Source organism: Ctenopharyngodon idella, chromosome 16, assembly GCF_019924925.1.
Source record: "Ctenopharyngodon idella isolate HZGC_01 chromosome 16, HZGC01, whole genome shotgun sequence".
Taxonomy (NCBI): domain Eukaryota; kingdom Metazoa; phylum Chordata; class Actinopteri; order Cypriniformes; family Xenocyprididae; genus Ctenopharyngodon; species Ctenopharyngodon idella.
In genome coordinates, this window is record NC_067235.1 from 24,609,684 (window position 1) to 24,626,981 (window position 17,298).

A 17,298-nucleotide genomic window follows, 5' to 3' on the forward strand; every position below is an offset into this window, starting at 1 on the left:
AGGAGTGTTTGTGTGTGTGAGTGTGTGTGTGTACATACCAGGGGCCTCAATGATGCTTCAAAGTACTCCTGGATGAACACTCTGTCAATGTCTCTGCAGTCTCTCACCCACAGACTGAATTCTGATGTGGCTACAGTTATTCCAGGTGCGCTTTTTCTGTCATGGTGGGCACTTTCCATTAACTTTTATAGCTTTTATATGGAGGTAAAGTTTTCGATCCCCCTACCTGATCTTAAAGGGATAGTTCACCCCAAAATGAACATTCCGTCATCTTTTACTCACCCTCATGTCATTCCAAACCTGTACAACTTTCTTCTGTGAAGTACAAAAGAAAATATTTTGAAAAATGTTCCAGTATGTTTTTTGTCAATGCAGTGAAAAGGAGTAAATTATTTTGTGAAATTTCAGTCAAAATGTCCATTGTCCATTTTCGATAGTGTAGCGAAGTATGAAGCAACAGCTTACACCAAAGTCACTTTGTGTCGGTCAACGCTGCGAATATGACTTGAACCCGAATTTGACTTGAAATTTTTCGCCCTTATAGGGTTAGTTCACCCAAAAATGAAAATAATGTCATTTATTACTCACTCTCATGTCGTTTCCACACCTGTAAGACCTTCGTTCATCTTCGGAACACAATTTAAGATATTTTTGATGAAATCTGATGGCTCAGTGAGGCCTGCATTGCCAGCAATGTCACTGAACCTCTCAAGATCAATAAAGGTACTAAAAACATATTTAAATCGGTTCATGTGAGTACAGTGGTTCAATATTAATATTATAAAGTGACGAGAATATTTTTTGTGCGCCAAAAAAACAAAATAACGACTTTTTAACAATATCTAGTAATGGCCGATTTCAAAACACTGCTTCGGAGCATTATGAATCTTTTGTGTCGAATCAGTGATTCGGATCACGTATCAAACTGCCAAACTGCTGAAATCATGTGACTTTGGCGCTCCGAACCACTGATTCGATTCGTAAAGCTCCGAAGCTTCATGAAGCAGTGTTTTAAAATCGGCCATCTCTAGATATTGTTAAAAAGTCATTATTTTGTTTTTTTGGCACACAAAAAATATTCTCATCACTTTATAATATTAAGGTAGAACCACTGTACTCACATGAACTGATTTAAATATGTTTTTAGTACCTTTATGGATCTTGAGGAAGTACCATTGCTGGCAATGCAGGCCTCACTGAGCCATCAGATTTCATCAAAAATATCTTAATTTGTGTTCCGAAGATGAACGAAGGTCTTACGGGTGTGGAAAGACATGAGGGTGAGTAATAAATGACATTATTTTCATTTTTGGGTGAACTAACCCTTTAAGCAAAATCCTATTGAAATTACTTGAACAACAATAAATGTGACCAAAATGAGTCAATTGGGTCCAGATACAACAAATGGACCCCACTGACTTTCCTTGGTTGGACAAAACAAGTTAAAACGTTCTTCAAAATATTGTCTTTTAATCTGCAGGAAAAAAGTCGCAGGTTGGGAGTGAGTATATGATGACAGAATATTTATTAAAACATTTTGGAATATGGTACCAAAAATTTAGGTGATTTCAGGTTTGTCATTGTAGGGACATTTGGTCCACACAGTGTAGGAAAAAACCTGACCCACACACAAACACATTAAACATACACATAGCCTACTGAGAATACAAACACACATACAGTACAGTAACAAAGTCTCTTGCTAATGTTAGCCTTTAGCCAGATCGGTGTGAAAATAAAACCCAAGAAGTGTGCTCTGCTTCATGTAGTCAACAACACAGACGCAATATGAACTAACATACTTGCTCAAAATAGTACAAGGCAGACATACACTTGTGAAACCGCTAATGAGGAAAAAGACAGATCTTATTACTAGCAGTTACATTTATTATTTACCTTCCAACACAAACCATATATCTGATAACTCAAAGAGAGCAAAAGAGATACAAAGAGGAACCTTGAGAGAACGAGAGAATCAATACAATGAAAAAAATCTGAAGGCCACAGTGAAAAAAAGGGGATGAAGCTTTTTCTGTAGTGTGTCCTTCAGATAAAAAGTGCTCTTCTGAAACTGTAAGGTCAGCGTTTCCAGTGAATGAAGGTTTGAAGTGAGCAGATATTCACCAATATTATACAGAAAAAAGTCTGTTCTATGTCTCAAACTACCACAGGTTAAATATATTACTCCTATTGTAATGGCCTAGATCAGGAATTCTCAACTATTTTTTGTCATCCAAGTTACAAACCCCCTTGAACCTAAATATTTACTTGAAATCCAGATTTTAAATTAATATTTCAATGATTCAAAAACACATTTTGTGGTTCTCTGATGTCGGTTAATGGTCACATGACATGCAGATATATAAAAAATATTCTTTTTTTTTAAGTAAGTATTTTAATTAGATTTTTTTTGTTTTTTTTAATATTTAAATTTTACATTTCCATAATATAATTTAAAAAAAAATTATCAACAACTCACAAAACCTTTGCATTTCGCTCACAAACTCCAGTTTTGGAAAACCCTGACCCAGTGTACTCTGACAAATTGAGCTGCGGTACTAATACAGACAACATGGGTTTGAATCTAGCTCGCAACGTTAGCAATCTTGTTTCATTCCTCTTCCCATTCTGTTAACGCAGTAACAGCAAGTTTCCTAACAGAGCTGGGTGTGGGTGTTTATGTAAGTTTGTTTGTGTATGTGTGTGTCAACACATCACAGTGCTGTCAGCGGTCTCGTTGGCTGCTGTCTGTGTTCTGTAAGTGAATGTTCACCTCGGAGCTGTCCACCCCGAGCCGGGTCACATGGAGCACCCGTGCAGGGCTTTCAGCAGCCATGGCAATGATGCCAGAGGGCAACAGAGTCACGCAGAGGTCATGTATGCAGAGGTCAGAGACACTCCAAAGCAGCTGCCATCGAGACCACTGACAGCAAGAGGCAAATTTCTACAGTCAGCCGAAACGCTCCTGACCTCTCGGGTCACTCAGAGTCAGTGGCGAAACCGGGATTGTAAGTACAAAAACACTTGGTGGGACTCCCAACAAAAATTAACTTAAAACATATGAAAATATGTTGGTTTAGTAAATATTGCTACTTTATGTCTCAACCAAGTTTATCTTTTAAAGAGATGAAATTTCTGTCATTTACTCACTCTTGTGTTGTTCCAAACCTGTATGACTTTCTGCTTCTCCAGTACATCAAAGAAGACATTTTGAAAAATGTTTTTTTTTTTTTGGTCCACACAGTGACGGATCCATGTTGTTTTGGTCCCCACTTTCATTGAATGGACAAAAAGCCTGTGTTTTTTGCTTAATAAAATTACAATTCGGATAGATAACTTAATTATACCAGGTAAACATGGAGACCAGATTCATTTATAATTTATTGTCAGTATCTTAATCTTCTTACCTCACATCTCTAGGCTCTCTTTAAATGTAACAATCAATAGGAAACAACATGACCCATCACAAACTATTTCAGTTGTCTGATTCAGTTGAACTAACATATATAGCTTTACTGTTGCTTCATGTCATACTACAATTTATGACAAAAAATGCTGAACAGCCACATTTTTACTCACTGTCTTTGTTTTACTATATTTTCATAAATGTTCTGCGTGTCTGGTCGTGTCACTGTCTTGACATTCGGCAGGTCTCTGTTAACATCAATGTGGGGAGAAGTGACGGCAGTGCAGTGGCAGAGAAAATGATTCAGTGTGTAAGGAACCCCGCATCGGCCCAAAAACGGAATCCGACGGCCTGGGCGAAGGTTAACGCGTGTATGCCTTTTCAGCGCATCTGTGAAGTTCACTTAATTTCACTCGTTTAATCTGACTCCAATTTTAAATGATTATTACTCTTAGGTTTTGTTCCCAATTGGAAATTAATCATTTGTTATGTATTAATTTTGATTTTTGATTATTCTGGGTATCTCATAATTTCAATTATTCGTTCATTACGGTCTCATCATCGCTTAGAGAAATTCACATCGGCCGACTGCGTTCTCACGGACATAAATTCGCCAGTTTATGATCTAGTCAGAGGATGCAGAGTTAACTAATGCATTTGAGTCGAACCGCCACATGCTTGTTCATACAAAAATACAGTTTTCTTAGTCACGATACTGCAACTTGCTAATTCAATAACAGACAAACTCAAAAAGTCCCATGATGTGCCAATATGCTCCTTTCATGGGGCTCTCTGGCTTGGCCTGTCCTGACGCAGATTTACGGAAATGACGGACTCCATAATCTACTGGTCATAATGATTTCAGAAGAATCCAGAGTAAATCAAATATAACATTTTATTTGTCAAGTAAAAATGTATCATGTCAATTTCATAGTTGGACAGTTAGAAGCCAATTCAGAAATAATACATATTACATCATAACATCAACTAAAATGCACATGCACACAGTGGTGGATTAGTGTTTGAAGACACTTGTCCACCACTGTGTGGGGGCTTCTGGCTACAGAAAATCCCCCCTGACTGCTTTGCACTTTACCTTATATACAGACCAGAACAAAGGGTTGTAAATATTTATTACACCAACACCTGTTTTGGGGGAGAGGAGTGGGTTTTTCAACACCCAAAAGGAGAACAGAATTATCCTTAGTTTTCAGTCTTCTTCATAATACCAGTGACTGCTGTGAAATTGAGACCATTTTACCAATCGCACTGAGACATTTAAAATGATACCGAACATGAAAGGAATAAACAATAGATACACCAGATACATTATACTTCTTGGAGAACTTTCAGTGACTTGAGTCAGGGGGAAAGGAAGGAGGGTGTGTGTGTTTTGGGGGGAGGGCTATTGCCTCCTGTAGATGTGTGAGGGCAAGGCATTGTCCTATGCTATTTCTTTGAGATCTTCTCTCCAGATAAGCTTTATTGCTTTATTGCAGGGTGCTTGATCTCAGTTTTTGTCTTAGCAGGAAAATCAAGTCTTACAAGTGCTATGGAAAAAAATGCAGGTAGAATCAAGCGCAGGTCTGTCTACACCTGGATTGAATAATTACACTAATAAGTATGACACGGCTAAATCAGATTTCCCACGTATCCCCGCAGAGCAGTAGAAATGCATATGATAATTTGATTTATCATTTGAAATGAGTCATTTTGACATTTTAATGAGTTTTACAGTGAAGTGTTAATCTCAATAGACCAATATATATATCATTTAGGAGTTAATAAAATTTAAACCACAGTTTATGAGATGCACAGTATATGAAAGAGTTAGAAATGTGACAAAGCTCAAAGCCTTTGAACTTTTTCTTTGTTATCACAATAATTTAATATTATGGTTTGCATATTCAAAAATACAGATGCACTGGTAATAAAATTCTGGTCAATACCAAAAATGCAATAATTATTTTCATGTTAAAGCTGATAACGAGAAATGGCCAATATTAATTCTACTTTGTCTATACATTTTTTAAAATTGTCTAAAAAGTTACAAATAAAACACTAAAATTAAAATCAATTGTTTTAAATGCTACAAGTGAATTTAGGTATCACAACATTATAATGTATTCATTTAGAGATTTGCATTACACAAGATTATATTTAACAGTGTTATTAAACTATTAATATTTTTAAAGACTTTAAGTGAGTGTTAGATGATGTCAAAAGTAATCTAAATGTAAAAAATCTAAAATATTGTCCGATAACAGATATGTTAACAATAGATTGCGGATCCCTATGGTAAAATACTGATGGTTGTCACAGGACCCCTACTTTTAACATTAGTATATATGTGAGTGTGTGTCTATGTGTGAGTCAATGATAATATAATTCCAGGTATGTATTCATTACACCTACTAATTTCATAATCTAGCCAAATTACAGGTTAGTGCAGATAATGACAAAGACTAAAGCTGCAAACCCACACACAGAAGAAGACACACAATAGAGCTAGTCAGAGTTACCATACACTATCTTTCACTCTCTGTATCAATCTGTTTTAACAAACACGCTCGCTTTACAGTGCGTAAATCACATTTCATCTTTGACGTTAACACGCAACAAGGTCACCGGCCATCTTTTTCCTCCAGATGTGTTGTGTTCCATTTTACTGCACACAAACACACATACACACACTGAAAGCAGAGCTGACATAATAAAGGCATTTTCAAAGAGTGGAAACAAAACCATGTCATTATCTCTGGAGCGCTGAAGCACAATGTCCTCAAGTTAACTCAGAGATCTGTGTGAGAGCATTTATTTAGATTTCTGTGCTTTTACTCTCTCCTCTCAGTAGTTAGCACCACAAACATCTGTCAGCATGAAATGGAAATTCACCTTATCCATTTTTTAAAATGCATGTTATAAATCTTATTGTGAATGATTCATAATCAAAATGTCATAACTTGAACTTTGAGTAAAACGACAGATTTAGTCCACTTAAACCCTGCCTGTTTCTTACAATCAACCTCAAGCTCACTTTCAGATCTGCCTCCATCCAATCAACAACTGATGAAAGTCGCCGCCCTATATTTTTTCTTTTCCAATAATCAATTTAACTGTTGGTACTTCCATTACATTGTAACTTTAAAGGGACAGTTCACCCCAAGTGGAAAATTCTGCTAATACTTCCTCACTCTTACGCAACCTCTAACTATTCGTTGGTAGAATGTGAAAGGAGAATTTTATAGTACAACGTGTAAGCGGCTCCTTTACATACAACGGAAGTGAATTGTCAATGCCTTTCAACAAGATATTTTAAGGCAAGTTTTTTCATAAAAAATGGCTTCATTTCTTTCTGTTCTGAAATACATAAGCAATAATATTGCTTCAAGATACACACTGTATAGACTATTTTTGTAGCTTTCATTCTACAGAAAAGAGCAGCATGAATATTCGGTAACACTTTATAATAACTGCACGCTATGAAGCATTAGTTAAGCATTAGTAAATAGTCAATTCATCACTTATGAAGCAATAATAGACATTAGTAAGCAGTTTATAAATACAGCTATAAATGCTTTATTCTTGATTTATAAGCATATCTATAATGTGTTTAATAATTCTATTTTCATACTTTATTAATAATCAATTTATCATTTCTAAATTAAGTATTATATTAGTTACAAACCAGTTATTTAGGAGTTGTCAGTTGTTCATAAGATCATTTAGGAAGCGTAAATAAATGATTAATAAACTATTTAAACATTAATTTATACATCTTATTATTTAGACATATAGTAATAGTTAGTGTGTTAATAAATGCTTTATTAATACATATTCCTACTGCAATTCATGATTAATTCAGGTAATTATAAAACATTTAGAAGTGGTCAGTTAACTATTTTTGTGAGCTCATCTAAAGTGAGGACTATTTATGCTTTGTAAAGCTTTTATAAAGGAGATTTAATACAGATTTAATTTAATACAGTGCCTAAAGAAAGTCATCATACCCCTTTGAAATAGTTACTTTATTTGTCGTACAGCCTGAAATCAAAAATGAACTGCTCTCGTCAAGTCCATCCACAGATTTTCAATCGGATTTAAGTCAGGGCTCTGACTTGGCCACTCAAGGACATTCACCTTCCAATCCTTAAGCCATTGCAATGTTCTTTTGGAGGTATGTTTAGGATTATTGTTGTGTTGGAAGGTGAATGACCTAGCAGAAGGCCGCAGGTTTTCCACAAAATTTGTACTTGGCAGCATCCATTTTCCCTTCTATCCTGACCAATCGCCCAGTCCCTGCTGAAGAGAAACACCCCCACAACATAATGCTGCCACCACCAGGCTTTAGCAGGTATGGTGTGTTTTGGGTGGTGTGCTGTGTTTGCTTTTCACCAAACATAATGCTTGGAGTTCAGTCCAAAAATGTCAGTTTGGTCTCATCAGACCCTAGCACCTTTTGCCAGATGGCATCAGTCTTCCAGGTGTGTTTTTGCATAGCGCAAACGAGACTGAGTGCGACACTTTTTCAGGAAAGGCTTCTTTATTTCAGCTCTATGTTTGGCAAAAAGCAAACAGCACACCACCCAAAACACACCATACCTACTGTGAAACATGGTGGTAGCAGCATTATGTAGTGGGGGTGATTCTCTTCTTTTTGCCTGAAATAAAGCACTTCTGCAAGGAAGAATGGGCAAATATTCCCTAATCTACATGTGCAAAGCTAGTACAGACATATCCAAAAAGATTAATGGCCGTAATTAAAGCAAAAGGTGGCTCTACGAAGTATTAAATCAGGGGATTGATGACTTTCCCAACCCTGTTATTCTAGTTTTTCAGTTTTTGATTAATTTTCAGAACTTGCCTTTTTCTTTCATTACTTTGATGTTGTAAGGCAAAATTTGTAAATAAAGCTGGAAAAAAAAGTTTTTATTTCAGGCTGTACGACAAATAAAGTAACTATTTCAAAGGGGTATGATGATTTTCTATATCTGTATCTCTTTTTATGTTCATAGAAGAAAGTCATACAGGGTTTTAACAACATGAGGGTGAGAAAATGATGACGATTTTTATTTTTGTGTGAACTAAACTCACTTCAACCAACAAGAAAGGGTTTCAGAAAACACACAAACACGTTTGTACACTTATCATTATGAGGACATTCTATAGGCTTAATGGTTTTTATACTGAACTAATGACATTTTCTAGCTCCTACCCCTAAACCTTCACATCACAGAAAACTTTCTGCATTTTTACATTTTTTTTTTTTATTTAGCATTTTGAATTACATGGACATCAGCATGTCCTCATTATGTAGGGGATGTGGCCTGAAACCTGAATACACACCACAATATAAGGACTTTGTGTCCTAATAATGTAGGTCAAACCACACACACACACACACACACACACACACACACACACACACACACACACACACACACACACACACACACACATTTGTTTTTGATTTCATGGTGGGGACTTTTCATTGACCTCTATAGTTATTATACAGAGATAATCCATCCACTAACCCTGCATTTTTACATTTTCTTTAAGACATTATATAGCATGTTTACAAAGTTGTTAAATTTAGGACTGCTGGCTGATCTCCACAATGTAGGTAATTTCAGGTTTTATTATACTTGTGGGAACATTTAGTCCCCAAAACCTGACCTGCACACACACTCACCTCTCTCACTGGCATCATCTACTAGCACGATTTCCTCTAGCAGGTGTCTCGGAGACCTGTCGATGACACTGTGGACTGTTCGGAGCAGTGTGGTCCATGCTTCATTATGGAACACGATCACCACACTGGTGCGTGGAAGACCGTCTGGATACACCTTTGTTTTACACCTGCAAAAACACACAGAACCCATGAGAATGGACAAAACTCAAGGATAATCAGGATAAAAATATTTAAATAGCTACATTCTCTGAAATTCTCTCCCCTCCTGAGCCCAGACAGGGTCTGGAGAGCTGCAGAGAGCTGTATGAGATGAGAGGAGATTAGCACTTATCAGAAACACACAGGCTGTTATAGAGAAGCGGTAAGTGGAGAGCTGCTGAAGAGACTGCGAACGCATCTCATCCAGTGTGAGAAGCTCTAAAAACAGTTGAAACTGAATAAATGATGACAGAGTCTAAATGAATGTTTATGACTTTTGCAGGTTTGGTGACACCTTACTTGTAAGGTGTAAACTTCAGTGTGAATGAGCTAACAATGAGCATTCACCAACAGAGACAAGAAAGAGATTTATTATTACTGATGTTAGCACTTTTATCAAGTCTTCATTTTAGCTCGTTCTTCTTAAAGGTACAGTTCTTACGTCTCATAAACGATCACAACAAACCAAATTTTAATATGGGAATGTATAAGCTGCATAAATGAAAAAAGGGAAGCTTTTCAGTAAGTGTCTTAGGACTTACATTTCATTTGGTTTTTAATTGAACTATATAATGCCTGTAAAGAGACATGGTGAAAGAATAATACACTTTTGCATATTAGCATAAAATGCATATTAGCATTCCTGCTTCATTTCCTATTGCATATTAGCATAAAAGTATAAAATGCTTTTGCGCATTCACAGAAGTATTGCACTCTCCCAAGACATTTTGCGTTCGCTCATTAAAGTTTTGCGTTCCCCCAACAAAGTTTGCATTCACTTGCAAAGAACTCAAAAGTTTTGCAAGCAAGCACAAACTTTCTCAAGGGAATGGAACATATCTGAAATATAATTTTTCTTCCATCTCAATTTTATCCCCATCACCATGTCCCTTTAAGGGGACCGTAGAACTTTTACCTCAAGTTCTGTTTAATTAATTTTACTTAATTTATCAATTTCTTTGTTAATTTCATTGTTAGGGACTTTCTTAGTTTACTCCGTACTGTTATTTTATTCTTTTGTTTATTGAATTTTATGTTAATATTACTCCATCTGCATTATTGTTTGTTTTGTATTGAATTTTTTTTTAATTCACCATTTCTCATTGTAGGCAGTTTTCCTGGAAATGCCCTGGCAATAAGAACGTTTTTCCAACATTTGTCCCCATAAACATTCCATTCCTCTTCTTTCTCTTTGGTCTAAATCTCTGACAGTCAGCCAGAGAAAGGGCACTCATTGGTCATTTGAGGGGCTGTGGGTGGGTTCGGAGAATGTGTTGAGTGTTCGCCGATTATGTAAGCGCAGGTCACTGTGCCAGTCTGTGCTGTGATAGGAACAGGAAAGCCAGTGTTTGTTGTATCTGGAGAGCTAAAGTGGGACACACGCTTTCACTTCCTGCCTCATTTCCTGTTTGCCCTGGCACAGCTGGGGGATTCTGGCCTGCGATCACCCAAAAAGGCAAAACATCAAGCACAACACCACATTCAAAGGCAAAATATAAGCACAACTCTCGAAAAAAACAATAACATAATGGGCCCTATCATACACCTGGCGCAATGCGACGCCAGGCGCCACGCAAGTGTTTTTTACTAGTTTCAGCCTGACGCAGTATTCATTTTCACGTCCAGCGCCCACGTTGTTTAAATAGCAAATGCACTTGCGCCCATCTGTTCGCACATGGGCGTGCTGGTCTGAAAACGAGGTGTGTTCAGGCGCACTGTTGGCGTGTTGCTATTTTGTAGGCAACTGAAAACGACTGCACCATTGACCAACAAAAACCTGGTCTAAAGTCAATGGCGCAGGATTTTTTTTTTGGTTATTTAAAGGGCGCATTAGCAATATGCACCTACAGGCGGGTACACAACGCACATACACTGCTTGTTACACACACAAGGACGCGCAGCAGCACACAAACATGCCAAATATTAAAAATAAAAGGATTACAATGTAAAAGATTATTATTGTGTACATAAAGATAAAAATGCCTGCATGTCATAATGGATAGTCACTGCATGTATCGGAATTACCTATTTGCAGTAATGATGAATGAAATTGGCTAAAAATTTGACCAATCGTGGCAATACACGCATATATTTAAACTGACTCGTCAGGTTGAGGGTGTCTATATTACGCCATGTAAATAGCAATCCGCCATGGTGCAAGCGCACCTGGCTTTTAAAGGGAATGGGAGATGACACTCTGATTGGTTTATTGCATGTTATGCCCAAAACACACCCATGACTCATTAAGAGACTAGGTACAACCCTTTTAGACCACGCGTCTGGTGCACCGACCATTTTTTCCGTCGGTAAACTAGCAAAAATGGATTCAGACATGCCCTAAGTGCACCTGCGCCATGCACTTCAGACCATGTGCTTAGATCGTTAAAATAGGGCCCTAAAACTTCAAAACAACATTAGAGGCACAAAATACCTTCCAAACTACTCGCCATCACACACACACATACACACACACCATTAATTAAATGAAGGTGAGGGGTTGTAGTCCATCATGTCCCATCACTGCAGTAACACAGCCCCTTCTGGTCCCATCTTTCCTAAACTCATCATCTGGAAACACACAGACACACTTCAGACTGCTCTTTTTAAATTCATTAACCTGATGTCGACTCTCAGGACCCCAGACGATGGTTTAATTTGCAGCCGAGGTTTCTCATTGGTCAACCCTGCTACCTGCTTGAATAAAAAAAGAGGCACAGATTTCACTCTCATTCCTTGGTGTCCGTTCTCCTAGATTTTCTGTCTCTCTATGAAAATCAATTTTGTAAAGCAGGGAGATCATGCATCCCTTCCCTCCAATCAGCACAGACACCATCAAAGTGTGAGTGAGCTGAGTGGGTGAGGTAGCATATGCTTGGCCATGGCTTGTGTGCGTATGCATGTATTGTATGTGTGTGCGCAAGAGCAAAGTCTAAATCAGGCTAAAATAGCTGCGACAATGTGGAAAAGAGTGGCTGATCAAAAGATGGAAGGAATCAAAACACACACACACATGCTCACACAAACCCTCAGAGACACCAGACACGCACACAATCACATTTCTCAGGCCCCAGGAATAATTGGATATATTTGGTGCAATCAGAGAGAGACAAAAACAGCCGTAGGTCTGTAGAACTCTTCCATCACACACACGCGCACATTATTATACTGGATTTTTTTTTTTATCAGACTCCTCAGGCCAAATCAAAAAGAGAGAAAGAGACATGCAGTGGAAGAAGAATGTGAGCTGTAGTTATTCAGTCATTTACAGGACATCCTACTCGATTGAGTGCAATGATGCAGCTCAATGTGATTTTACACACATTTTCGGCAGTGTGTGTGTCTGGGAGGAATAATTGAGGACAGCCTTTCTCTTCTACTTTTCCTCTCCCTCTAAAGCAGAGATAACAGCCAGAGGACACACAGGATCGGTTAGTCATCAGTTCTCAAAGTCATCGTAATCTCAAACACACACACACACACACACACACACACACAAAATCCAAATCTCTCTGACCAGCGCCTTCATCATATCAAAGAACAGAATCAAAGCGGAACATAAAAATAGGCTGGCTTCATAATCCAAAACACAGACTATAAATGTCAAAATCATTGTAGACTAAAGGCAATATAGGACTGAAATAAATTTTAAATAGGTCGTGAAGCCATATTTTTTACCCACACAGACCTTTCATTTTCTGTTGACATTTAACAGTTTGGGGTCAGTAAGATTTCTTTTTGAAAGAAATTAATACATTTATTCAGCAAGGACACATTAGATTGATCAAAAGTGACAGTAAAGACTTTTACATTGTTACATCAATTTATCAGCTGTTTATCAGCTTTCACAAAAATATTAAGCAGCTCAACTGTTTTCAAAATCGATTATATAATATTTATAATTATAAGAAATGTTACTCGAGCACCAAATCAGCATATCAGAATGATTTCTGAAGGATCACATGACATTGAAGATTGAAGATTGAAGTAATGGCTCCTGAAAATTCAGCTTTGTCATCACAGGAATAAATTACATTTTAAAATACTGTATATTAAAATAAAAAACAGCTATTTTGCATTGAGCAGAAGAGACTTCTTTTAAAACATTAAAAAAGGATAAAACGTAGGAAATTTTGACAAATATTATTGATAATTTGCAATGGAATTTGCTAATTGCCACATTTGAGACCTTTAGATTAAATATACATACAAAATTGGTAATTATATCGGGAACATAAATCAAATACTAATAATTTACAACTTATTTGCACATGATAGCCAGGTCATTGACTAGTTATGAGTCAAACACAACAACATGGAGGCACTCTTCTCACATGACTTTGTCTGCATTTGGACTCCTTCTAAAACTCTAATACTTTAGGAAAACTTATTTACATAAATCAATATCATATTTCATTGCATTTATTTTAGTGTTCATTTTGTACTGTCAATTATTTTCTCATCAAATGTTTTTAGAAGGCACTGCCTCTCGACCCTTTTTTAACCATGCCAAAAGCTACCTGAATCAGAAAGAAAGTAAAAGAGACTGTCAAACTGTAGAGGAAATATTGTGTTACCATACCACAATACAGCTTTCAGCATCAAACACACACACAAACACACACACACACACACACACACACACACACACACACAGTTCCCTCCCAGACAGCAGGAATGCAGTGAAGGAGAAAAGGTCAGTATTGTTCCCAGCTGTGAGCTGTTCTCTCTACGCGACACACAACTATAAAAACAGTGTGTGTTGGCGTGGTTGTGTAAATCTATGCTGACTGTGAGTTTACAGTCTTGACCATATGCTTTTAATGGTTCTGCATAACTTGCTAATTACAGAAATACAAGCCAAAAATGTTTTGCTTACCACAGTGGAGGGGGAAAACCAATAAAAGTCACACACAGAGGCAAAAAAAAAAAAAAAAAAAGAGAATAAAAGGGCAAAACTAAGAACCAAGCAAAGCATAATTTAGCTGACGAATCACATAGTGATTATGTTAATCACATCATTAAACAGTATGCAGAATAGCCAATCAGGTAATCAAGCACACTGTTGAACAGCTAATCATGTTATGAAGGTCAATACAACAACAAATCATGTTAAGGGGACCAGATTCCAGAGAAGGGGTATTCAATTAAAGTCTCAAGACGTCTCATTATTTACTTCCCTGCGGAGGTCCGGACAATACTTTTTTGGAATAGTAATTAATTCCAAAAAGGATACTGGGGTCAAAGCAGTGGTTTCTGAGAATGTTTCTCCAAAAATATTTCAACACTTGAGCAAACTGCATATGAATATTAAAAGGTAAGATCAGTTATTTAATCAGACTATTGTTTTTACAGTCAGATACCTATGTATTGCACATAAGGAAAGATATGGATGTTCAGGGTCATCCTCTTAAGAGAGATTTTTGAATAATATATATATATAGTTCATGCAGGGGTGTGTACGGGAAGAAACAGCCACAACCAGCGAGAAATACATAAAGATGTTTGCTCACACACACACTTTTCCCTTTGGCAGATACATTTTCATTTGCTTTCATCTGCACTTTCCTTTTTTTCTTGCCTAGTAATTCCACTTCCTTCCTTCCGTAGAGATTGAGATATCTCACTTCTTTGATATCACATCTCTCTCTCTCCGGCTCTCGTTCGTCCTCCTTTGATATGTAATTTAGAGAAACAGAATAATGTATTCCATTTTACTCCATTCAGAGCAGCAAAACAGTAATTTAGTACACATCACACACAGCACTTATGGTGCTACTGTATGTGTGTGTGTGTGTGTGTGTGTGTGTGTGTGTGTGTGTAAGACAAGAGAGAGAGCAGAAGGTCAGGGAAAACAGAGAGGTAACTGGGAAAAGGTTTATGTGCTGATGCACAGTAAAGCATAATTACATGTTTGAAGAGCGTTGCTAAGATACTGTCAAATCAGTCCAATCAGAATCTGATCCTCAAACCAGATGAAAAAGGATCCTTTAAGCTGAAGTGTGTCATTTTTCCTTCTTCAGCTTATATATGCAGAGATAACAAGTAAATCAACAATTGCTTGCAATTTTTTTTTTTAAATCAGAAGACAGCTCATTTGGAATGTTCATCAATGAAGAAAGATGTTTAGATATATAGTTTACTTATAACACCTCCCAGCAGAGTGGCTCAGAGCAACATTGGCTCAACCAATGGTTTGAGTTTGGGGCGGGGCTATCTGTTTGTCCAACCAATGAAGGGGGTGTTTAGGAAATATGTTTAAAAAAAAAAAAACAATTTCTGCAGTTGCTTTTGGTGCCAATTGGTCTGCTGTGTGTGAAAATGTTTATTACGAAAACAAATTTGAAGGAAATTAAGTATTCAGTATAAATATGACATGCAGATTTTAAGTGCATGTTATTTTCCACTCACACTCAGTGGCCACTTTATTAAAGTCCCCCTGTAGTCAATAATTGTACCCCTTAAAGGGGATATTGCAGGTTAGAGCCCCAGTGAGTCAATGTATAGAAAAATAAAGTAAGAACTAGATTTTTCACCTTTCAAATATACTTATAAATATGCTACTGAGGCTTCTGGTGTCAGTCTTGTGATAAAATTTTACTTCCGCATCTGAAAAATGCCAAACTGGAAGTAACGCATAGGAGTGCGGTCAATTTAAACAATAGAAAAACAATGGATAGCAATGACAGTTCGGCTGCTGAGGAAATTGTAAATGTTTATAGATACTCGTATGACGGACCACAGCCATATAATTAGCCTGCTATGCCGGTCAGAGGAGACAAATTGAGTTGTGGTGTGAGGAGAACCAGTGGAAAACAGGGCAGGAAACCAGTGTTAGCTCATAGATACATGTTAGCTAAAGATATGTAACACTGTGCTCAGTTCACAACATAGTACAGATTATTATCATGTATCAAGCAACAGCAAAGCTAGTATTGGTCATCTAGGAGTATTGATACTTACCAATAACAGAAACTAATAAACTTTGATCAGGCGTATGTCACACTTGTTAATATCTGTCCACACTAATGTTACGTGATATAGTGGTTTCTCATCCACTAGTAGTAGTTAGCAAATGTTAAAAAAACAAAAAAACAAACGAGTCTTATGGAGCTTAGTTCACGTTTTCGTCGAGCTGCATCTCTGACAGATCCATGACCATCATGTCACTCGCCGGCGGCCGAACCACAGACAGTATATAGTTATCCGATAGTGTGAGGATGTATATGACGTCATGAGTATGTAGTTGAGTGAACCTGAATGTATATACATGGCATGAATGAAACTGGAGTAGGCCTATTTACATTAGCACATAATTCAAAACTGTTTTGATAAGTGTGAGACTGTATACTTTTGTGTTAATGTACATAATTTGTATTCATCAATGATGAAATTGTTTCACGTAAAAACGGTGAAGAAGCATCACGTGTGGAAGTTTATTTATTCACAGGAGTATTACAATGTTGAACTACATCATATTGCCGGGATGATAATCCTCTGGTCTAAAGTGAACGCTACACACCACCGCGTTTTTCGAAGCAGATGCAGAAGTGAAGTCCCGTCTATTCACCTGCACAAAACGCACACTGGAACGGAAGATAGCACCGTTCCTTTTCTTGTTACCTGTGGACTCAATGTCCTGACAGGCTGGAGATTGTGCAACCTCCACAAACACAATAATTTACCATGATGATGATAAAATGAAATACAAAAACTACCGAAAACACACTGACTCAAGACCGCTCCTACTGAATACCAATCTACTCTGCAAAGTCAACGCAGAGCCCAGCAAACAACTCCCTCTAGTGACATAAAATGACACGATGTTGAAAAAAAAAGTGTTTTTTTCAAACAGTCAAAGAAACGGTCTCTTTATCTACTAAATTTGTGCACTCGTGTCAGTTAATCCTGCATTAACTTTTCATATGGTATGTTCGTACAAGGTTATATATTCAGTTTGAAAAATTTTAACCTGCATTATGCTCTTTAAAACTCATCTTTGATC

General features: G+C 37.2%; 1 protein-coding gene across 1 annotated transcript in view; it reads right to left on the reverse strand.

Moving 5' to 3' along the window:
* The window catches only part of galnt1 (UDP-N-acetyl-alpha-D-galactosamine:polypeptide N-acetylgalactosaminyltransferase 1), a 112,624-nt gene that overhangs the window by 22,373 nt on the left and 72,953 nt on the right, over positions 1 to 17,298 (reverse strand). Inside the window, exon 5 of the mRNA XM_051866035.1 lies at positions 9,099 to 9,265. Within this exon, the coding sequence (XP_051721995.1) occupies positions 9,099 to 9,265 (167 nt within the window). The remainder of the gene's footprint in view (positions 1 to 9,098; positions 9,266 to 17,298) is intronic.